The following is a 17,613-nucleotide window of genomic DNA, read 5'->3' as shown; positions in this document are numbered from 1 at the left end:
TTTTAAAGGTGAATCCGGCTAGTCCTATTTAATCCCCGTGCATCTCCGTAAATCTGTGAGATTGCTGCAAATTCATGTGGTTTGGGAAATTTGTGGCAATTTTTTCCCATTTTTTGCTGCCATTTTCACCTATGATGATTCACCCAAAAATTGTTGCTGTTTTTTTTTCACCTGGTGAAGACTAAGGGCCTTATTTTGGTTCACTCTTTCTGACAAAATACTTCTTAGATGGACAAAACCATGTGCACTGCAGGGGGGCAGATGTATCATGTGCAGAGAGAATTAGATTTTGGTGAGTAATTTTGTTTCTGTGCAGGGAAAATACTGGCTGCTTTATTTTTACACTTCAATATAGATCTCACTTTGAAATAAAACCCCACCCAAATCTAATTCTCTCTGCACATGTTACATCTGCCCCCCTGCAGTGCACATGGTTTTGTCCATCTAAGAAGGATTTTGTCAGAAAGAGTGAACCAAAATAAGGCCCTATGTTTCATAATTGGTACACTGCCCCTGAAAATTGGGATTTAGCATCCAATAACGCGCTCCAAGCCAACTTTTAATACAGGTTGAATCTCCCATAACAAAAATGCTTGGGACCAGAAGTGTTTTGGATATCAGATTTTATGTATTTTGGAATATGTGTATACCATAATGAGATTTTCATATATCTCTGCAGAGAACATATTTATGCTACAGATACACCTTATACCAATGGTTCCCAAACTGTGTGCCTAGGCACCCTGGGGTGCCTCAGATCCCTTGCAGCGGTGCCTCAGGTTGGTGGTCCAGGACCTAGGTAAATTATTTATAGCTAAAACCAGTGCTGGTGGCTGCCAATCATAAACTATGTGAACAAACAGAACATCCATCATCATCACATAACTGACCCTAATGGTGACGGATCCGATACGATTTGCCGGCGGTCGGGATCCCGGCGGTTGGAATCCCGACACTGGAATCCCGACCGCCGAAATCCCGACAAGGGGGGGACATGGATCGCCCCCCCCCCCTTGCGGGCTCGCTGCGCTCGCCACGCAGCGGGCCCGGTGCCTCGCTACGCTCGGCACGCTATTTTATTCTCCCTCTATGGGTGTCGTGGACACCCACAGAGGGAGAAAGTTTCGGGATTTCGGCGGTCGGGATTCCAGTGTCGGGATTCCGACCGCCGGGATCCCGACCGCCGGGATCCCGACCGCCGGCAAATTAACTGCATCCCATGGTGACCTATAAATACAAATTACTGAACTGAAAAAAAATATACTACATTTCTAAATAAGGAACTTTTATATTTATACTGGGGGTACCTTGTTTGGATGTGCGGTGTCTCAGGCGGTCAGTAAGCTGTGATGTTCGCAGCTTACCGAACCAACGTGAATTGGGCCATATAACCCATTTGGCTACAGTGGTGACACCAATCTATGGTACGTAAAGTATAGGAGGGACTGTTGTCATGAGCATCTGGCAACAGTCTTACTGCTCACAAGTACCTGATTAACCAATAGGCTGATTAGGCTGCAGATTAGGGCGCTGGGACGGGGGGGGGGGGGGGGGGATTTTAGGTGACAGACGAGGAATAAATTGAAGGCCTATTTATTCCATGCTTGGAATAATGTACTATGGGGGTAATGTTCTTAAGGTGACTGCCAGATGGCTGTGCTGATGGAACTACTGATGGAACCATTACTTTATATACATTGTGCTACAGTGCCAGCTGGGCACCCAAAAGTCAAAGTCTCCTTCACATGCCACAAGGTTGGCGATCATCTAATAATTCTTTGCGTCCGCGTGCGAGGGGACGTGTAAGCGTAGACATCCCCTTGCATGCAAATGCAACATACTGTATGCAGCCTAGCAAACAGGTCTGAAGCATTATGTGTTAATCCATATTTGCAATGCATAAAGATGTGCAATAATTATGAATAATCATAGTTACTATTAACTATATTATTGGTTTACCTGGTAGAAGAACGAGCGAGAGAATGCATTCCCTTTGTAGCTATTTCCAGACAAACAAGATGCAACATGCAAATCAAGTTTTCCAATCTGAAAAAGACAATAACAACACTTCAAGAAATTCAACGCTACATGTGAGAAGCACAGGCTTACAGGCAAAGGAACTCCAAAGCCGATACTCCTCCCCAGGGAAGTAACTACAGTAGGCAGAGGCGTAACTCTGGGAGGCAATGGAGGCATCTGCCGCCGGGCTCCTGCTCCCAAGGGGCACCTCTCCTCCCCTGCTAGTTTGAATCAGTTAATTGATATCGCTTCTGTTGCTGACTCCCCCTCCTAGCAGGACAATATGCATCATACTCTCTTTATTCTTAACATCATTTTTGCAAGTGCCGCATTCTGTATTAGAACCCATGACCTACCTGTTCCACTAGATGTAGACACCTTACTGATGGGATGCGGTCATCTATTAGAATGAACTTAGGTCTACAGTCATTAGGTCAACCCCACTAGGTCGACTGGCAGGAAGGTCGACCTGACTTAAGGTCGACATGGGCCAAGGTCGACATGACTTAAGGTCGAATTTGCATAAAGGTCGACATGAGGAAGGTCGACTGGTCATAAGGTCGACATGGGTTTTTCACTGTTTTTTGAGCCGACATGTGCCGACAGGCGGTATTTCATGCACTACCATCCACTAGGGCGTGGTGGGTGAATAAAATAGTGTGCCGAGCGCAGCGAGGCACCGTGCCCGAAGCATCGCGAGCGAAGCGAGCGATGCGAGGGTCCGATTCTCATTGCCAACTGTGTCCATGTTGACTGTGTCGACATTCGGATCAAAAACAGTGAAAAACCCATGTCGACCTTATGACCAGTCGACCTTCCTCATGTCGACCTTTATGCAAATTCGACCTTAAGTCATGTCGACCTTGGCCCATGTCGACCTTAAGTCAGGTCGACCTTCCTGCCAGTCGACCTAGTGGGGTCGACCTAATGACTGTAGACCTAAGTTCATTCTGACAGATGTCCCGATTCCTTACTGATTGAGATATTTTCTCCTGCATAGGAAGCATGCAAATTGTAGCTATATGAAGATACTGCACTACATAGCTCTGCCTAATAGTAATGGTTTTGAACTCACAATTTTACATAATCAGAATCTGCATACTTACAGTGCAGGAGCAAATCAGTAAGGTGTTTGCCTCCAGTGAGACAGGCCACAAGTTGTAATCTGGGAATCTGGGGGATACCAATATTTATCTTGCCTCTGGGTAACTGGGGCGAACGTACGCCACTGACAGTAGGTGTAACGGTGCATCTGCCGGCACAAACCTTGTCCCCGACTCTCGCCGGTACAGCCAGTGACAGTGTGTCCCGTCTGCACTGTGCAGAACACTGAGTCTAGGACACAGAGGGGGGAGCGCTGTGCTGAAAGTGATTGGTGCTCCCCCTCTGTGTCCTAGATATGGCGCTCTGCTCAGCAGGCTGCTCTGTGATTGACTAACTGAGGGTCCACCTGCTGGGGAACACAGTGCTGTAAGGAGGGGACACGCTGTCACTGGCTTTGGCAGGGTAATGGATGCAGAGCAGCAGGAGCAGCATTGCCTCTGGCAGCCCTGATAAATGGTATGTGACACAGGGAAAGTGGGGACGATGTCACATGGCTGACACAGGTGGCTTTGAGGAAGGGGGACAGGGCTGGCACTGGTGGAAGGGGATACAGTTGACACTGTGAGGAATGGGAAAAAGGGCTGATAGTGAGGGGAATAGGGACAGGGCAGAAACTCATGGGACCTAGCACCTGTGTACTGTAATGTCAATTGGAACAATTATGTGACCATGCCTCTTCCTTATGAAGTCACGCCAATAAATTTTGATGCATTTTTCATTTCTGACAAAGGGCACCAAAATGTCTAGATATGGTACTACTCCTCCTCTTCCACCCACCTTGAATGGCTGCAGCAGCAACTAGTAAGGAGGATCAGAGCCTTTTCTATGGCTGTCCCACCACCCACAACATCTATTACAGGAAGCTGCACACAAAGCCACTACTTGGAGTGCTGTCCTGTCTCAGTCAGGCCCTTCCTGCTCACTTTGCCTGGCCGCCAAGAATACAAGTTGCAGCAAGCAGCTGTAGTTCTCCTGGATAATTAAGGACTTACAGAGTCTGAGTATGTCCTCTTCATTATCTGGCAGCGTAGCAGCCATCCAAAGCAGCCTGTTTATCGTGGCAGAGGTGGATTTGACCTCATGGGTACCTACGTAAGATATCGGTTTGGTGCCCTCCTCAAACAATCCATACCTGTAGCACTATATTTTTTATGCTGATTACAGGCAGCATTGATAGAGTACCTTGGCACATGCACAGTCTACCGATAGCTGTGTCTACCGATAGCTGTGTGAACATCGGCATTGCAAACAAATCTGAATCAGGCTCTAGGTCTTTTGGAAGTACAGTTATTACTTGTATCACTTTTAAAGTAATTAGTACAACTCCCAGCTGTGTGAGTTGTGAACTATGTAAGGGGGAGAACTGTGTAAAAGCGGCATTATTGTGGGTGTTATGTGTGTAAGCTGCACTGCTACTGTGGGTATTATTTATCAGCAGCACTACTACTGTGGGCATTATGTATCAGCAGCACTACTACTGTGGGCATTATGTATCAGCGGCACTACTACTGTGGGCATTATGTACCAGCGGCACTGCTACTGTGGGTATTATGGATGAAAGGCACGCTACTACTGTAACATTATGTGGGTGAGGGGCACTACTGTACTTCTGTGGATGTTATGTGTATAAGATGCATTATTTCTGATGGCATTATGTGTGTAAGGGGCACTACTGTGGGTATTATGTGTAAGGGACACTATTATTGTGGGCAATGCATATTAGGGGCGCTAATGTGTGGGGTAACATGTATAAGACATACTAGTGTAAAGTGAATAAGGGGAACTTCTGTGTGCTGTAATGTTAGGTAGGGGGCACAACTATGGTCCACCTAATAGGAGGGTGGTGGCACTGGGAAATGTTGAAGGCCATCTCTCTAAGACCACTTCAAGCACTGCATACATGAGACATACTGAGTACTTAATGGTGTCATTGTGTTTTTTTTCCAATCTCTGGTGCAAATTAAATACTGATATAGTTTTATTAGCAATGACACCACCCATGCATATCTCTGATCATTTAACATACAGAACATCCAGGCACCTACATGAATATGTGACCTCAGCAGCTGCAGGATGTAAATCCCATACTGATATATCACAGACTCTCTGGCAGAAAGGTCCTCGGAGCGTACAGGTGATAGATCACCTTTGCAGGGTGACTGTAAATCGTGCACGTCTGTAAATGTATTCCTTTGATCTATATAAAACATAAGCACATGTTAGAACAAACAGGAGCGAAGGCTCCGAGCTAGTAACATATAACATTCATGAGTCAGCAATCTTTTAAATTATTTTTTTGTAAATTATTTTACAGTGTGATTAATTTGTGCAATTTGGTTTATTTTGTTGTGTGGCTATGACTGTATTAGAAGTAAACAGGGAACAGGGTACAGTAGTAAATAGCATTCCTCTTATACTGTACCTAGGTTATTGCTGCTCTGAATCAGTTTAGCACTCTGGGCACTGGCACGCAGCTGACTATCCACCTCCTTCAGAAGCGTGAGCATGGGGGAGGACTCCACAATGTTGCTGGCATCTCCATCAGCTGTGAGAGAGCAAACAGCATTAGCAATGATGCCGCTGAAGGCACTATTGTACTATCTGATACAAAATAATCAGCTGCGCATAAGACAAATACACTATAACCCAATACTAATCAATTTCTATAACCTATCAATGAAGCCAAGACTTTTGCAGCAAATGTGGAGCCAGAGCTGATGGGAGAGCGAAGCGTCAGGTTCATCTTGTGACAGATCTTTCATTATTTTAGCTTTGAATTACTAAAGGTATTAGTGATAGTTAAATACATTTTGTGCACCTGTGCATCATTCTTTGCAATACACTCTGCTCCACCTGTACAATAAAAAAGTTCAATTTAAATGCCATACCTGGTGGAAGAATGGTGGTGTCCAAATGGCTGCCCAAAAGTGTTATTCTTGCAGCTGCAATTTGCTCTGCTTGCTGGAATATACTTATATCTGCACAATACAAACATAAACATAACAAGAGATTATCCGTATTATTAAATTACATATTAACCCTTTGCCGACATCTCAGTGAGAGAAGGGCAAACTATCCCCTAAATATGCCAGCGTCGCTCACATTTGTTATATAAATTCAGATAAAAATTTTGTAAAAAAGATTATATTTGCTATATAAATTAACATTACAGGTCATTATGATGAATAAAATGTTTGCTTGGCAACTTTTTACACCTATTTTGACAAATTCACTTGGCACACAAAGGGTTAAAGACAAACCTATATCAGCTCACAATGACAAGGATTACAATGCATTAGCATGTGACTGGTTTCACTAGAGCGGTAGCGACCCCCCACATACAAACACCTGACTCTGGGAACTGCCTAAGCCAGACTATATTCACATCTGGACTTGTAGGCGCACAATTACTGGAAGCGTAGTGAAATACAGTAGAAGACCCATTTGGGGGGCAATATTTGTATTAAAATAAATGTGTGAAAAACAATTTAACCCCCCCCCCCCCCCCCACAAAAAAAATACTACATATGGACTGGCTAATATTAGCTATTTCCCCTATTTCCCCAATTGACTCAGGGACATTAACCATTGTATGAGTTTGTAATCTGAGTCAGATAAAGATGATGCAGCTTCAGGTAGCATTAAATATTGTTATGTGACTGTCAAAGTCAATTATATCCCATGGGAAACTAAATACAGTGCCACACCCAAGTCATAGAAGAACAGACAAGACGACCTGTGCATGACCCTTAAAGGGGTCATATGAAACTGAAGGTGTTTCATCATATGATGCATTGTTTTGTAATCAAGCAAGCATTGCTGTACCAAAGTAATTTCTACCCTGTGACACCCCACCCCCAAACATGTGATGTCATGACAACATGCGGAGGTGGCAGGGAATCACACTAGGAAGTGCACTGTCAGGAGCTGTAGATGCTGCAGGGTACATGTCCAGGGCAGCCCTTAGATATATTCTTCAGGTAGAAAGAAGCTCCATTGGCTGTTGGGTGACATTTCAAGAACCCTGCATACGAAATGCAGATGTCATGGGGCAGAAAAAGTGCTCCCCCCATGGCCATGCACCCATGGGCAGCACTGTTCACACACCCCAGTTACGGCTCTTCATTTAAGGTGAGTGGCTGTTATGAAACTGGGAACAAATGCCTTAGCTATACAATAGTCACATACTGTCTGCCAGCAAAGACAGAATTTTCTGGTCAGTGCTTTGTGAATTGGTCTTCCCCATTGGTGCATCCACATTCCGATGGCTGGTCGTGTGCGGTCCCTTCCCTCTACTCAGCTCGGCTTGTAGTTTCACAGTCAGCTTCTCAATGTCCCGTTGGAGAGTCTTCTCTAGGAAAGCAATTGTTTCATCATGTTCCTTAATCAGCTTCTACAATGTGAATGAATAGATTCATCTTGGATAAGGTCTTAACAGTCATACAGCATAAAAACAAAATGAATAATAATAATTTTATTTATATAGAGCTCTTTCTCCAGCAGGACTCAAGGAGCTTTAAACAATTCAGAACTTTACAGAATTTGTTGCAATTTATATTACACCATGTTAGTCTTAAGATAAAATCACATGAATGTTCTCTGTCTTATAAAAAAAAGGGAACAGAGCCGATGAGGAAACCGCTGAGAATCCAATAAGCGGAGAAACGCGTTAAGGAAAGCAGCGTTGGTGTAAATCCATCTGTCCCATAATTATAGTTAGCCAGCATTTGCTAAGGAAGTTTGTCCGATATTTGTGCAAGCTGCACCAATATCGTTAACAATGTCGCCGGTTCCGCATCTCGTACAGTGTGTACGGACCTTAGACCTGCAGAAGTGAACTCAACAGAATTTAATTTTCTGTATAAAACATAATGAAGATCACCTGTTTCATGAAACCATTCAGTTCTCCACGTTCTAGCTGGTCTTGGAGTTTCAGACGTTCTTCTGAAATTTGCCTTCTATGGGCTTGTTCCACCTCTGCTTGCTTTTCTTGCAAATGCTTTAGAAATTCTTTTTCATCTGGAAATGTCTCTTTCATTTTTTCTGAACCCAACATCTAATAAAGTGCGAGATAGTTTAATTTCAAATAGTCTACAGTTAAATGGCCAAATATTCTACCTAATCAGTTTGCTACACCAAAATGAAATCAGCAGTGAACTTTAGTGCATGACATGTTTTACCTCCTCACTGGAATTTAAGCTTTTTGATAACTCTGTTAGTTCTTCCTTTAGGTGTTTCAGTCGCTGTTGTACAAAGGCTTGCAATTCATTTTCCAGGTAATGAGCTTCCTCTACATATGTAAGAATGTGAACCTGTAAATGAGTGACATAAAGGTATTTCATGTGAGAAACAGACATCCTGAGATAACCACATAAACAGGAACTTAATATGAAAATAAATCAGTTTTATGATCAGTTGATAAGGAAGAAAGTATATACTGTATTTATATATTGAATACCAGTGACATTGTTCTTTTTTGGATAAATTGCTGTGTCTCACTCTCTCATTACCCTGTTCACTGCTGATCCAGCACACATGTTAACAGCAGAAGTGGCTTCTGTCATAAGGCTAGGGATTCTTTTATTTTAAGAGATATTTATTAGGTATATTTTATTTTACACTTTTTTATATTCTAATCTATGGAGCTCTTTGGGAGACCAATTGAATGTTACATACTCTATTATATGAGCTTATGAAAACCTGAGATATCATTGGAGATGAATAAAAAATCCTTTATATCCATCGCTTGGGAAAATGAACCCATGTGAGCTTGGCGTTACCAAATATAGGAAGTTTACCACATATATTACATTTTATTGTTATATATTTTATATATTGTGCTTTTTAAATTTTTTACATAAAACCGTTAAAAGCTATGTTTTAAAATGTACACAATTAAAATAAGAATGCCCCACAAAAGGGGTTTAGCCTTTGGCCCATACTTGTAGACCATCCCATTGAGTTATATTGTTTGAGTTATATTGTTTGGATCTTATCTTATTTTGTGTGTTCTTATTATTATGCTATTACTCTTATCTGTACTTGAACCTTGCTGTAACAATTGAAATTTCCATCTCCATGTGAGACGAATAGAAGGAATTATATCTATCTACATCTATCTATTGGGTATGTTCTGGAACTTACTGAATGGAAATATATGGAACATATAACAGCAGTGCTTAAACTTTTTGAATTGGGACACCAGTATCTGTGTGCCATTGTTAGGCTAGTTTCAAAAACAGTTTACAGAAAACCACTGAAGTATTGACCAATGCATTTACTTAGAAATACCAGCGGATAAAAAATACCTTATCAGAACAGTATTCTTTCAGTCCTTTTGCAATTTCCCCAAGATGGCGCTCCCTTAACTGGATCCTTCTTATGGTATGTTGCATGTCCATTAGCAATAGTTTAGCTTCTGCTTTGTTGTTGAATAGATTCAATATTTCTTCGTGACAATTTCCCTTAAGAAAATTAATTACTGTTAAAAATTTCTCCCATTATTTTTTAGTAAAAAGTAGTTCTTAGTAATAGGTCTTTGTTTCACACTGTAGGAGAGATGAATCAAAGCTTGGAATAGATAAAGTACTATCCAATTAGCTTCCAACCACAGTGCTTCTGATTGGCTGTTGTCTGCAAGATCTGATTGGCTTCCACCCAGTGCAAGATTCAAAATGCCACCAGAGCGGTCTCTACATGGCCGTGGTTTCCTGCCGGTGCACCAGATGTAACCAGTTGGCAGCCGAGCACTAATCCACACCACTCTCATCCAGGCCTCCTGTGTAACTTCCCTTTGCATCCAATCAGCTACCAGCTATTATTTATCTAGCACAGTCTATAGAATGATAAATTGAAGCAGATTGATATGTATGTCCAATCTCTCAAGGTTTGATACATCTCAGTGACAAACGTAGGATTTTTAGAGGGGGTATCCAAATGTAATCCACTCTGCAAGGAATTAGATTAAGTACGCGAGTCTGGGGAGTGTAAACAGCCCCAAAAATTGGTCTTTTTATACACTGAATATTGTATGGGATACAGTATTGATTATTAACAGTATAGGCTCTTTCAAATATTTAAATAAGATAAGTGGTCAGAAAAAGGTTAAACATGTAATAAATAAATAAATACACAAACAAGAGAAACAGTACTGCACTTTCTAAGCTCACAATCTCCACCTTAATAGTAAGGCTCCTGTCTCTACCTCCTGGAAGCTACTCTCTGGTGCATTGCAATGTTCCACACATACAGATCAACACATACAGTAAATGTGGTAGAAGAAGCTGGTACCAGTGGTATTGTTGTCACAATTTAAGGCACTTGCTAAGATGAGGGGGGTTTCTGGGCAACCATTGCCTATGCATCTGCCCCTAAAACTTCTAACTGTATACTTTTGCTTAACTATAAACTTGCCTCGCCGAAATTAAATTTAATGCTGTGTGCCCTCTTTGTGCATTTAACTCTATTTCTAGTCGGTGAGGCCATGTCAACCTTGATACAATGTGTTGTATTAGAATGCACTTTGTTGCATTTTTATATTTTGAAGACACAGGTCCAGCTCTACCATTAAGCAACTTCAGGCAGCTGCCTAGGGGCTTTAGAATCTGCGGGGGGCCCTGCGTTTACAAGTACAAAATAAAGGTTGACTCTAGGTCCGGGACCCAGCATCTGACAAATTTACATTCAGTCATATTCGGCTGGTTTACTGTATTTAGGTATGGCAAACTCCACCGAATTGGGTGTATGAATGAGTAAACCATCGATGTAACTCTATCTGATGGCCAAATTTACTATGAATATAAAATGCCTCAAGCAGATCCATCCAGGCTTCTCTGTGTAAAAAGAAGAAAAAATAATTTCCAGTACCCAGCCAGGCTGACCAGCTAGGGTGTCCATCAGGGTAATTTATGTTAAAAGTTTTCCCCAGCTGTGGCATAACACCACTGGCTGTTTGAGACCGAAGTTGGTTTTAAAAATACCAACTTTTTGTCCCTCGTGTTTTTGTATCCAGGACCGGGCCAAGAGCCCGGTGCTGGTTATATAAATACAGGGGACTCCTATTCATTTTGTCCCCGTTATTTCTGCAACTAGCACTGGCTCAAAGAGCCCAGGGCTGGTTATACTTATGGAGGGACCCCACACAGTTTTTTAAAATTATTTATTATTTTATATTTTTTTACACATCTGATTGATCTGTGCTATGCTTCAGGGTGGTCTGACTTCCTGGCAGCCAAATACGCATGACATCGGCAAATACGAATCCTGAGAACTCTGAAGCTTAGTAAATTAGCCGAGTTCTCATGCCGTTTTTCCCGTCCGATCATGGCCAATCCTGTTCGTACTCATTTATATACGGGATCAGCCATGATAGCTGATATTACTACATTTCCCCTATTGAATTCCTAAGGTGTGACCTCCACACATTCACTTGAGGTTCTGGAAAGTCCAAATTGGTGTGTGGGGGGTGGTGGTGGGAGCAGTAAGCTGAAGTTTTGGGTAAGGTATAATTCCCCGACAGTCGGGATTCTGATGGTCATTTCTCTGACATCGGAATCCCAACTGTCAGGAGCCTGACAGGGGGGTGAGTGCATTGAAGCCCCTTGCTGGCTTGTTGTGCTCACCACGCTGTGCTCACCACCTATTCTATGCTCCCTCTATGGGGCTCGTAGACCCCCACGAGGGAAAATAGCCCGTGTAAGTCAGGATTCCAATGTCGGAGAAACTACCGTCGGAATTCCGACTGTTAGTCACTCATCCAGCACCCGTTTTGCCTAGGGTGCCGAATAACCATGCACCGTCCCTGTCAATACAACATTGTTACTATTAATTTTAATGGGGAGACTCGCTAACCTATCACAAAAGCTCAATCCTTGCACTGCTGAACTAACATTTAAAACAATAATAATAATAATAACAACAACAAAAATGCTTTGATTATCAATACTTACAGTGACAGCACAGTCATACACATCCCATTTTCTTAACACTTTTTCCTTATCTTGTTTTTGGGTCCTGAACCCCTCCTGTAGAAGCATAACGGCTTGGCGCAGATGCCTCTGAGTTAGCACAAAGCCCACAATGAGGTCCATGTAGTTCCTCATTTCTGAACAACTTGCCATCTCTTGCAATGATAAGGTGTCTTTTGCCTGCAACTAAGATTATAAATGAAAAATACTAAAGTTACAACCTCAAACATAGGCCCTTATTCTGATCGGTGCGGATATTCCCGCATTCTTACGGAGCGGTCCGCACGCCACGGTGTTCTGCCGCGTGCGGCCATCGTCCGTAGAAACGCCCACGGGTCCTCCGCATTCGGACGGACTCACTCTTTAAGAACAGGGCGTGTTTACGGACGACATACAAACCATGCGTGTGCGGGAGAAACACTCAGATTCTGCACGGTATTACAGAGTATTACAGATTATGCTCGGGAATACCGCATCCGAACGGGAGCCAAGCGGTGCTACCGCCCGTAAGCGGAGTATTTACGCCAAACAACCCACTATTATGTATCTTCTGCAATACATCACATGACCCACTTATTCAATTACCTATCCTCATAAAAAACTGCTTATTTTGAATTGGAATCAATTAGATGCCAATATATCCTTACAAGCATGCCTAACACATGCATTGCACACATTAACCCTTACAGCAATTGAAGTGCAATGGTTTCTATTAGACCCTGTGTAAAAGATTATAAACAATCTACACATATACTGTTTAATGTGCAAAGAAAACCAACAACTGTGAACTTGCATAAAACATTTATTATAAACCAAAATTAACATGTCAATCACAAAATATAAAATTATAAATTATATCAGGAGATCGCGAAGGTCCTGCAGATCTGCTAGTAAGAGCCTCAAATGGTGCTCCGCCCGCAGGAGGGCCCCAATAACTCCCTCATCTGCCGGTGTGGTGTCATCTGTGGGCATGTCAAAGGGGCAAAAATTAGTCATGATATTCATGCATACATTTCACATACTGCTACATAAATTGCACAAATGCTAGGTGACATGTGTATATATATATATCTATGTAGAGAGATAGAGACACACATAGATAAATAGATATGACACATACATATCTACATACATACACACTTATTTACTACATACTGTGTTTTTGTCCCTCTACCCTTTACTCTGCAGAAGACATAACAGTCATAGTGTTTCTTCTCAGTCACAACCCACCCATGACTAACCAATGACAAGCATGTCATGGCCTCCGTCAATAAGAACTTGTCACAATCTCCTCAGTCTAAGTTCAGTGATGGTTCGTGGCATGGGAGTTATGCAAATGTCAGGAATGCACAGTACACATCCTCCAAATCATAATTCTGTCTAAACCAACCTACAATTCTGTGACGGCAAAAAAACAATCTGAACTACAGGGGGTGTTTAGGTAGAGGAGGCTCCTGGGACACTGGCAACTTGTGACTCCATTCCAAGGTAGGCCGGCCCATACTCCATTTATAGCATACATCCTATAGTTTAGAAATAACATTCACCAACAATATAGATTCCACTATTTGATGGGTCATAATCAACGCTTGCAGCAGGTGAATTTAATCCACAAATGATCCACTCATCCCTTTACTCCAGGATCCTGTTTAACTACAACGGTTATGTGGCAGTCAAAATGGAGCTCCAAGCCATCCCACAAACCTGTGTAATTCAGAGGTGTCCTGGATGAAAGGGATGCCTTGGACACCCCATCTAACCCGTACCTGTATCTGTAGCTACCCACTTTGGGGTCTGTATTAATAGTATTGTAACAACATTTATCATCACCAGTGCTACATAACAAATACCAGTACAACTACTTCATGAATGATGCATTATGTAAACATACCGATCAGATGTGACTCCGGGGCCTGACATGCCTCCTCCCCCTCGGAATCGGACACCTCTGGGGCAACCGTGGCCTCCTCAGCCCCCTCCTCCGCCAGCTCCTCCGCCACCATCACCTCGTCCACCTCCTCCGCCACAACCAACTCCTCCACCACCACCACCTCCTCCTCCACCTCCTCCTCCACCACCACCACCTCCTCCTCCACCTCCTCCTCCGCCACCAACACCTCCTCCTCTGCCACCAACTCCTCTTCCACCTCCTCCACCACCACCTCCTCAGGCACCTCCTCCTCCTCCACCACCTCCTCCACCATCTCCTCCACCATCTCCTCCACTTGCTCCTCCAACATTTCCTCCTCCTCCTCCACTTGCTCCTCCTCCACCCTTGCCGCCACCTCCTCCTCAGGCTCTTGCCCCTCCTCCTCGGCCAGGGCTGCCTCGGCCTCTTCACGTGGCTGTCGGGCTCGGGCTCGTGCTGTGTGGTAGAAAAAAAAAATCATGGTCAATGTCGGGTCATTGGGGCACATGTATTAATCCATAACAAGACATACATGGAAGGGTGATAATGATGGCAAACAATGCTGGAAAGTAGCTCCTTACTGTTAATGGACTCCAAAATGTGACATTTAAAATATTATGTGATTGTTAGTAATTTGTTCAAACATTACAACCCTGGCATTTATCAATGTGTAACACATATTAGATCTGGCACATTGTATGCATCAGAATCATCAATGCTATGTCATTACATATAAAAGCCACATGACTGCATGTTAACCAGGAAGAAGCACACATAACAGTCTATGGACTTTTAAACCCATGGACACCCACTTATCATGAGACACATTTTATTGTTTCTATATGCTATGTTGTAAGTGCGAAATTTCATAGCTAAAATACTCACAAGCAGCTATTTCGCCCCTAATTTGCTGTAACAGCTGGGGCTGGCGCCTGCGGAGGTCCGACCAGCGCCTCTCGAGCTGCCCGATGCTCCTCCGCACCCGAGTGCGGGCGTAAATCCTGCGCCCTGCCGCAGCATAGGCCCGGCGTTTATGCCGGTTGCTGATAAAGGGCCCAGCACGGCCCAGCCTTGTCTCCATGACGGAGACAAGAACCCTCAGCTCCGCAGGAGAAAACGGGTCTGCCCTTCGTGTCTCCGCCATGTTAACAATGGCATCAATCAACCAATCAGGTGGTGGCATTGGTTTATCACAGTTATTTGTGTTAATAACTTTATTGTTCATCTTTACATGAGCAGCGTCTCTGCGCCAACACAAATGGTGACAAATTCGCATGCCTTCAAAACAGTAGTGCTGATGTATGGCAATGAACAAATCTGATATATATAAAACACAGTGTGTATGCACTTAGCAAATCCAATGACGCCTCGCTCCGCCAAGCAACGCGTGCTATAGCTTAGCAACGCATAGCTGTACTTAGCATTACTTACTCTATGCATCTATGTGTATGCGTACATTTATGTTTAAAAGACACATACACATACTTGCAGGTATCCTGAGTCCAGCATTATACACCAGCGCTGGCTGCCTGGCTGCCTGCCTGGGTGCCTGCCTGCCTGCCTGCCTGCTCCTTGAAATGTTTAAACATGTTAATAAATTCAAATATCATATATATATATATATATATATATATATATATCTGCAAACAAATCATACATCAACACAGGAAAAAATCCCCAACACATTAGAGAATAAATCAATGTACTCACCAGTCATCAGGGATAGTATCAACTACAATAATGAAGATATAACAAACACATAAGATCCCTTGTAGAAGGTATAATAATGAGCACCTATATTGTACTTCCCCCAAAACTAAGCACATATGATAAATATCTACTATTTCTTTGCCATTAGGAGGGCAGGCTGGATAATTGTCGTTTGGTAACACTGACAACTACCACACTGTACTTATTTGAAGGGGTGATTTTTACAAGAATTGGTGTGTTCTGGTCAACTAGATAAAATGTACCTGAAGTATCTTTGCGCCACAGAGTCCCGCAGCTGGTATCCCCTCCGGCATTCAGGGGCGCGGGATGGGCGCATGGGCGGATCTTGCGGCTCAGATGGTACCTCCCACTCATCAAAGGGTATCTCACGCCGCACAGCAATGTTGTGGAAAAATATACACAGGCCCACGATCCTCGACACCATTTGAGGCGCATACTGTAAGTCACCACCAGTGCGGTGGAGCACTCTAAATCGACCCTTTAAAAGGCCAATTGAGCGCTCCACCACTTGCCTGGTGGCAACATGCGCCCCATTGAATGCCTCCTGTGGGCCCGGTGCTGGGTAGCTGTACGGCGTAAGTAGCCAGGGCGTACATGGGTAACCGGAGTCACCCAGAACCCACGCATCACGGCCTTCCAGCTCTTGTAGTCTTTGCCATATCCCGGTTTGTCAGATGACATGAGAGTCATGGGCACTTCCGGGAAACTTCGAGTTGAAGGCGAGAATCTCCATGGATGGGCCACATACCACCATCACGTTCAGTGAGTGGAACAATTTGCGGTTCCTATATATCTTCTCACTTCGAGATGGAGGCACAAATGGTACATGGGTGCCATCCACAGCCCCTATCACATTAGGGAAGCCAGCAATTTGATGGAAGGCCTGCTGGCTTCTGCGCAGGGTCTCGGTGGCAAATGTCATGGCCATGAAGTGCCCCTTGCGCCTGAACATGGCCGACGTCACACGCCTCAGGATTCGGCAGAAGGCCGGCTGAGATATTCCAGCAAGTACTGCCACTACTTGTTGGAATGATCCTGAGGCGCAGAAATGCAACACCGCCAGCAGCTGTGTGTGAGGCGGAATTGCTGTCGTGATCCCGTGTAGAGGTTCCAGATCGCTCTCAATTAACGTGAGCAGATCCAGAATTACATGTGGCGGTAACCGGTACCTAGTAAGTACCTCATCATCGGGCATAGCAAACAGAGTCACCCGTGTGCGATAGATTCTAGCACGTCCTGGCCTCCTTGGGCGACGAGTGGGGAGAGCCGCAAGTGCCCTTAGCCTCCTTTCCATGTAGCGCATCATTGCTTCAGCAACCTATAAAGAAATTAACATAAATACTGATGCACCTATGCACATAATGGCCATATCCCACTACAAATAGATTTGTAGGCTTCAATACGTACAATAGATGGCCGCCCCGTGAAATCCCGAAGATCCATTTGACCCTATAATGATGTAACAATAATATGAACTCAATACACACCGTCCTAAACACACAGATAAAGGTGTCAGCATTTTTTGCCGACATCATGTACTATGAGACATTTCATCTATTGCTGGGACATGTTGTCCTGCAATAGATGAACCCACACAGGTTTAAGACCTGTGAGTGAAATAGTGAACATGTGACATGTTGCAATAATGCTACAAGCACTTTGCTGGCCCAACAATCTGTAGTCAGTGAGGCAATGGTGCATACATTCATACACTTACATTGTTAATGGATAGCATATCTACATGGACCATGGAAGAGCTTACCTTAGACCCTGACAAGTCCAGATCTGCTGACAAATGATTCTAGCAGCAACTCACTATTTATAGGCCTCTCACATGTGTGGTCTATAACAGTAGTGATGAGTATTGCATGATTTGTGGCCTGG

General features: G+C 43.6%; 1 protein-coding gene across 3 annotated transcripts in view; it reads right to left on the bottom strand.

Annotated features, from left to right (window-relative positions):
• The window catches only part of LOC146042901 (uncharacterized), a 119,013-nt gene that overhangs the window by 16,731 nt on the left and 84,669 nt on the right, over positions 1-17,613 (bottom strand). For all 3 annotated transcript variants that reach the window (XM_083163185.1, XM_083163187.1, XM_083163186.1), the window contains exons 30-38: positions 12,072-12,275; positions 9,432-9,587; positions 8,304-8,435; positions 8,006-8,179; positions 7,312-7,516; positions 6,012-6,101; positions 5,546-5,668; positions 5,169-5,320; positions 1,960-2,046 (exon numbers count right to left, since the gene is read on the bottom strand). In XM_083163185.1, coding sequence (XP_083019311.1) covers positions 1,960-2,046; positions 5,169-5,320; positions 5,546-5,668; positions 6,012-6,101; positions 7,312-7,516; positions 8,006-8,179; positions 8,304-8,435; positions 9,432-9,587; positions 12,072-12,275 — 1,323 coding nt within the window. The remainder of the gene's footprint in view (positions 1-1,959; positions 2,047-5,168; positions 5,321-5,545; positions 5,669-6,011; positions 6,102-7,311; positions 7,517-8,005; positions 8,180-8,303; positions 8,436-9,431; positions 9,588-12,071; positions 12,276-17,613) is intronic.

The sequence above is a fragment of the Crinia signifera genome, chromosome 19 (genome assembly GCF_055691185.1).
Source record: "Crinia signifera chromosome 19, ASM5569118v1, whole genome shotgun sequence".
NCBI classification, from domain to species: domain Eukaryota; kingdom Metazoa; phylum Chordata; class Amphibia; order Anura; family Myobatrachidae; genus Crinia; species Crinia signifera.
This window is presented reverse-complemented; position numbering and strand designations above follow the sequence as displayed.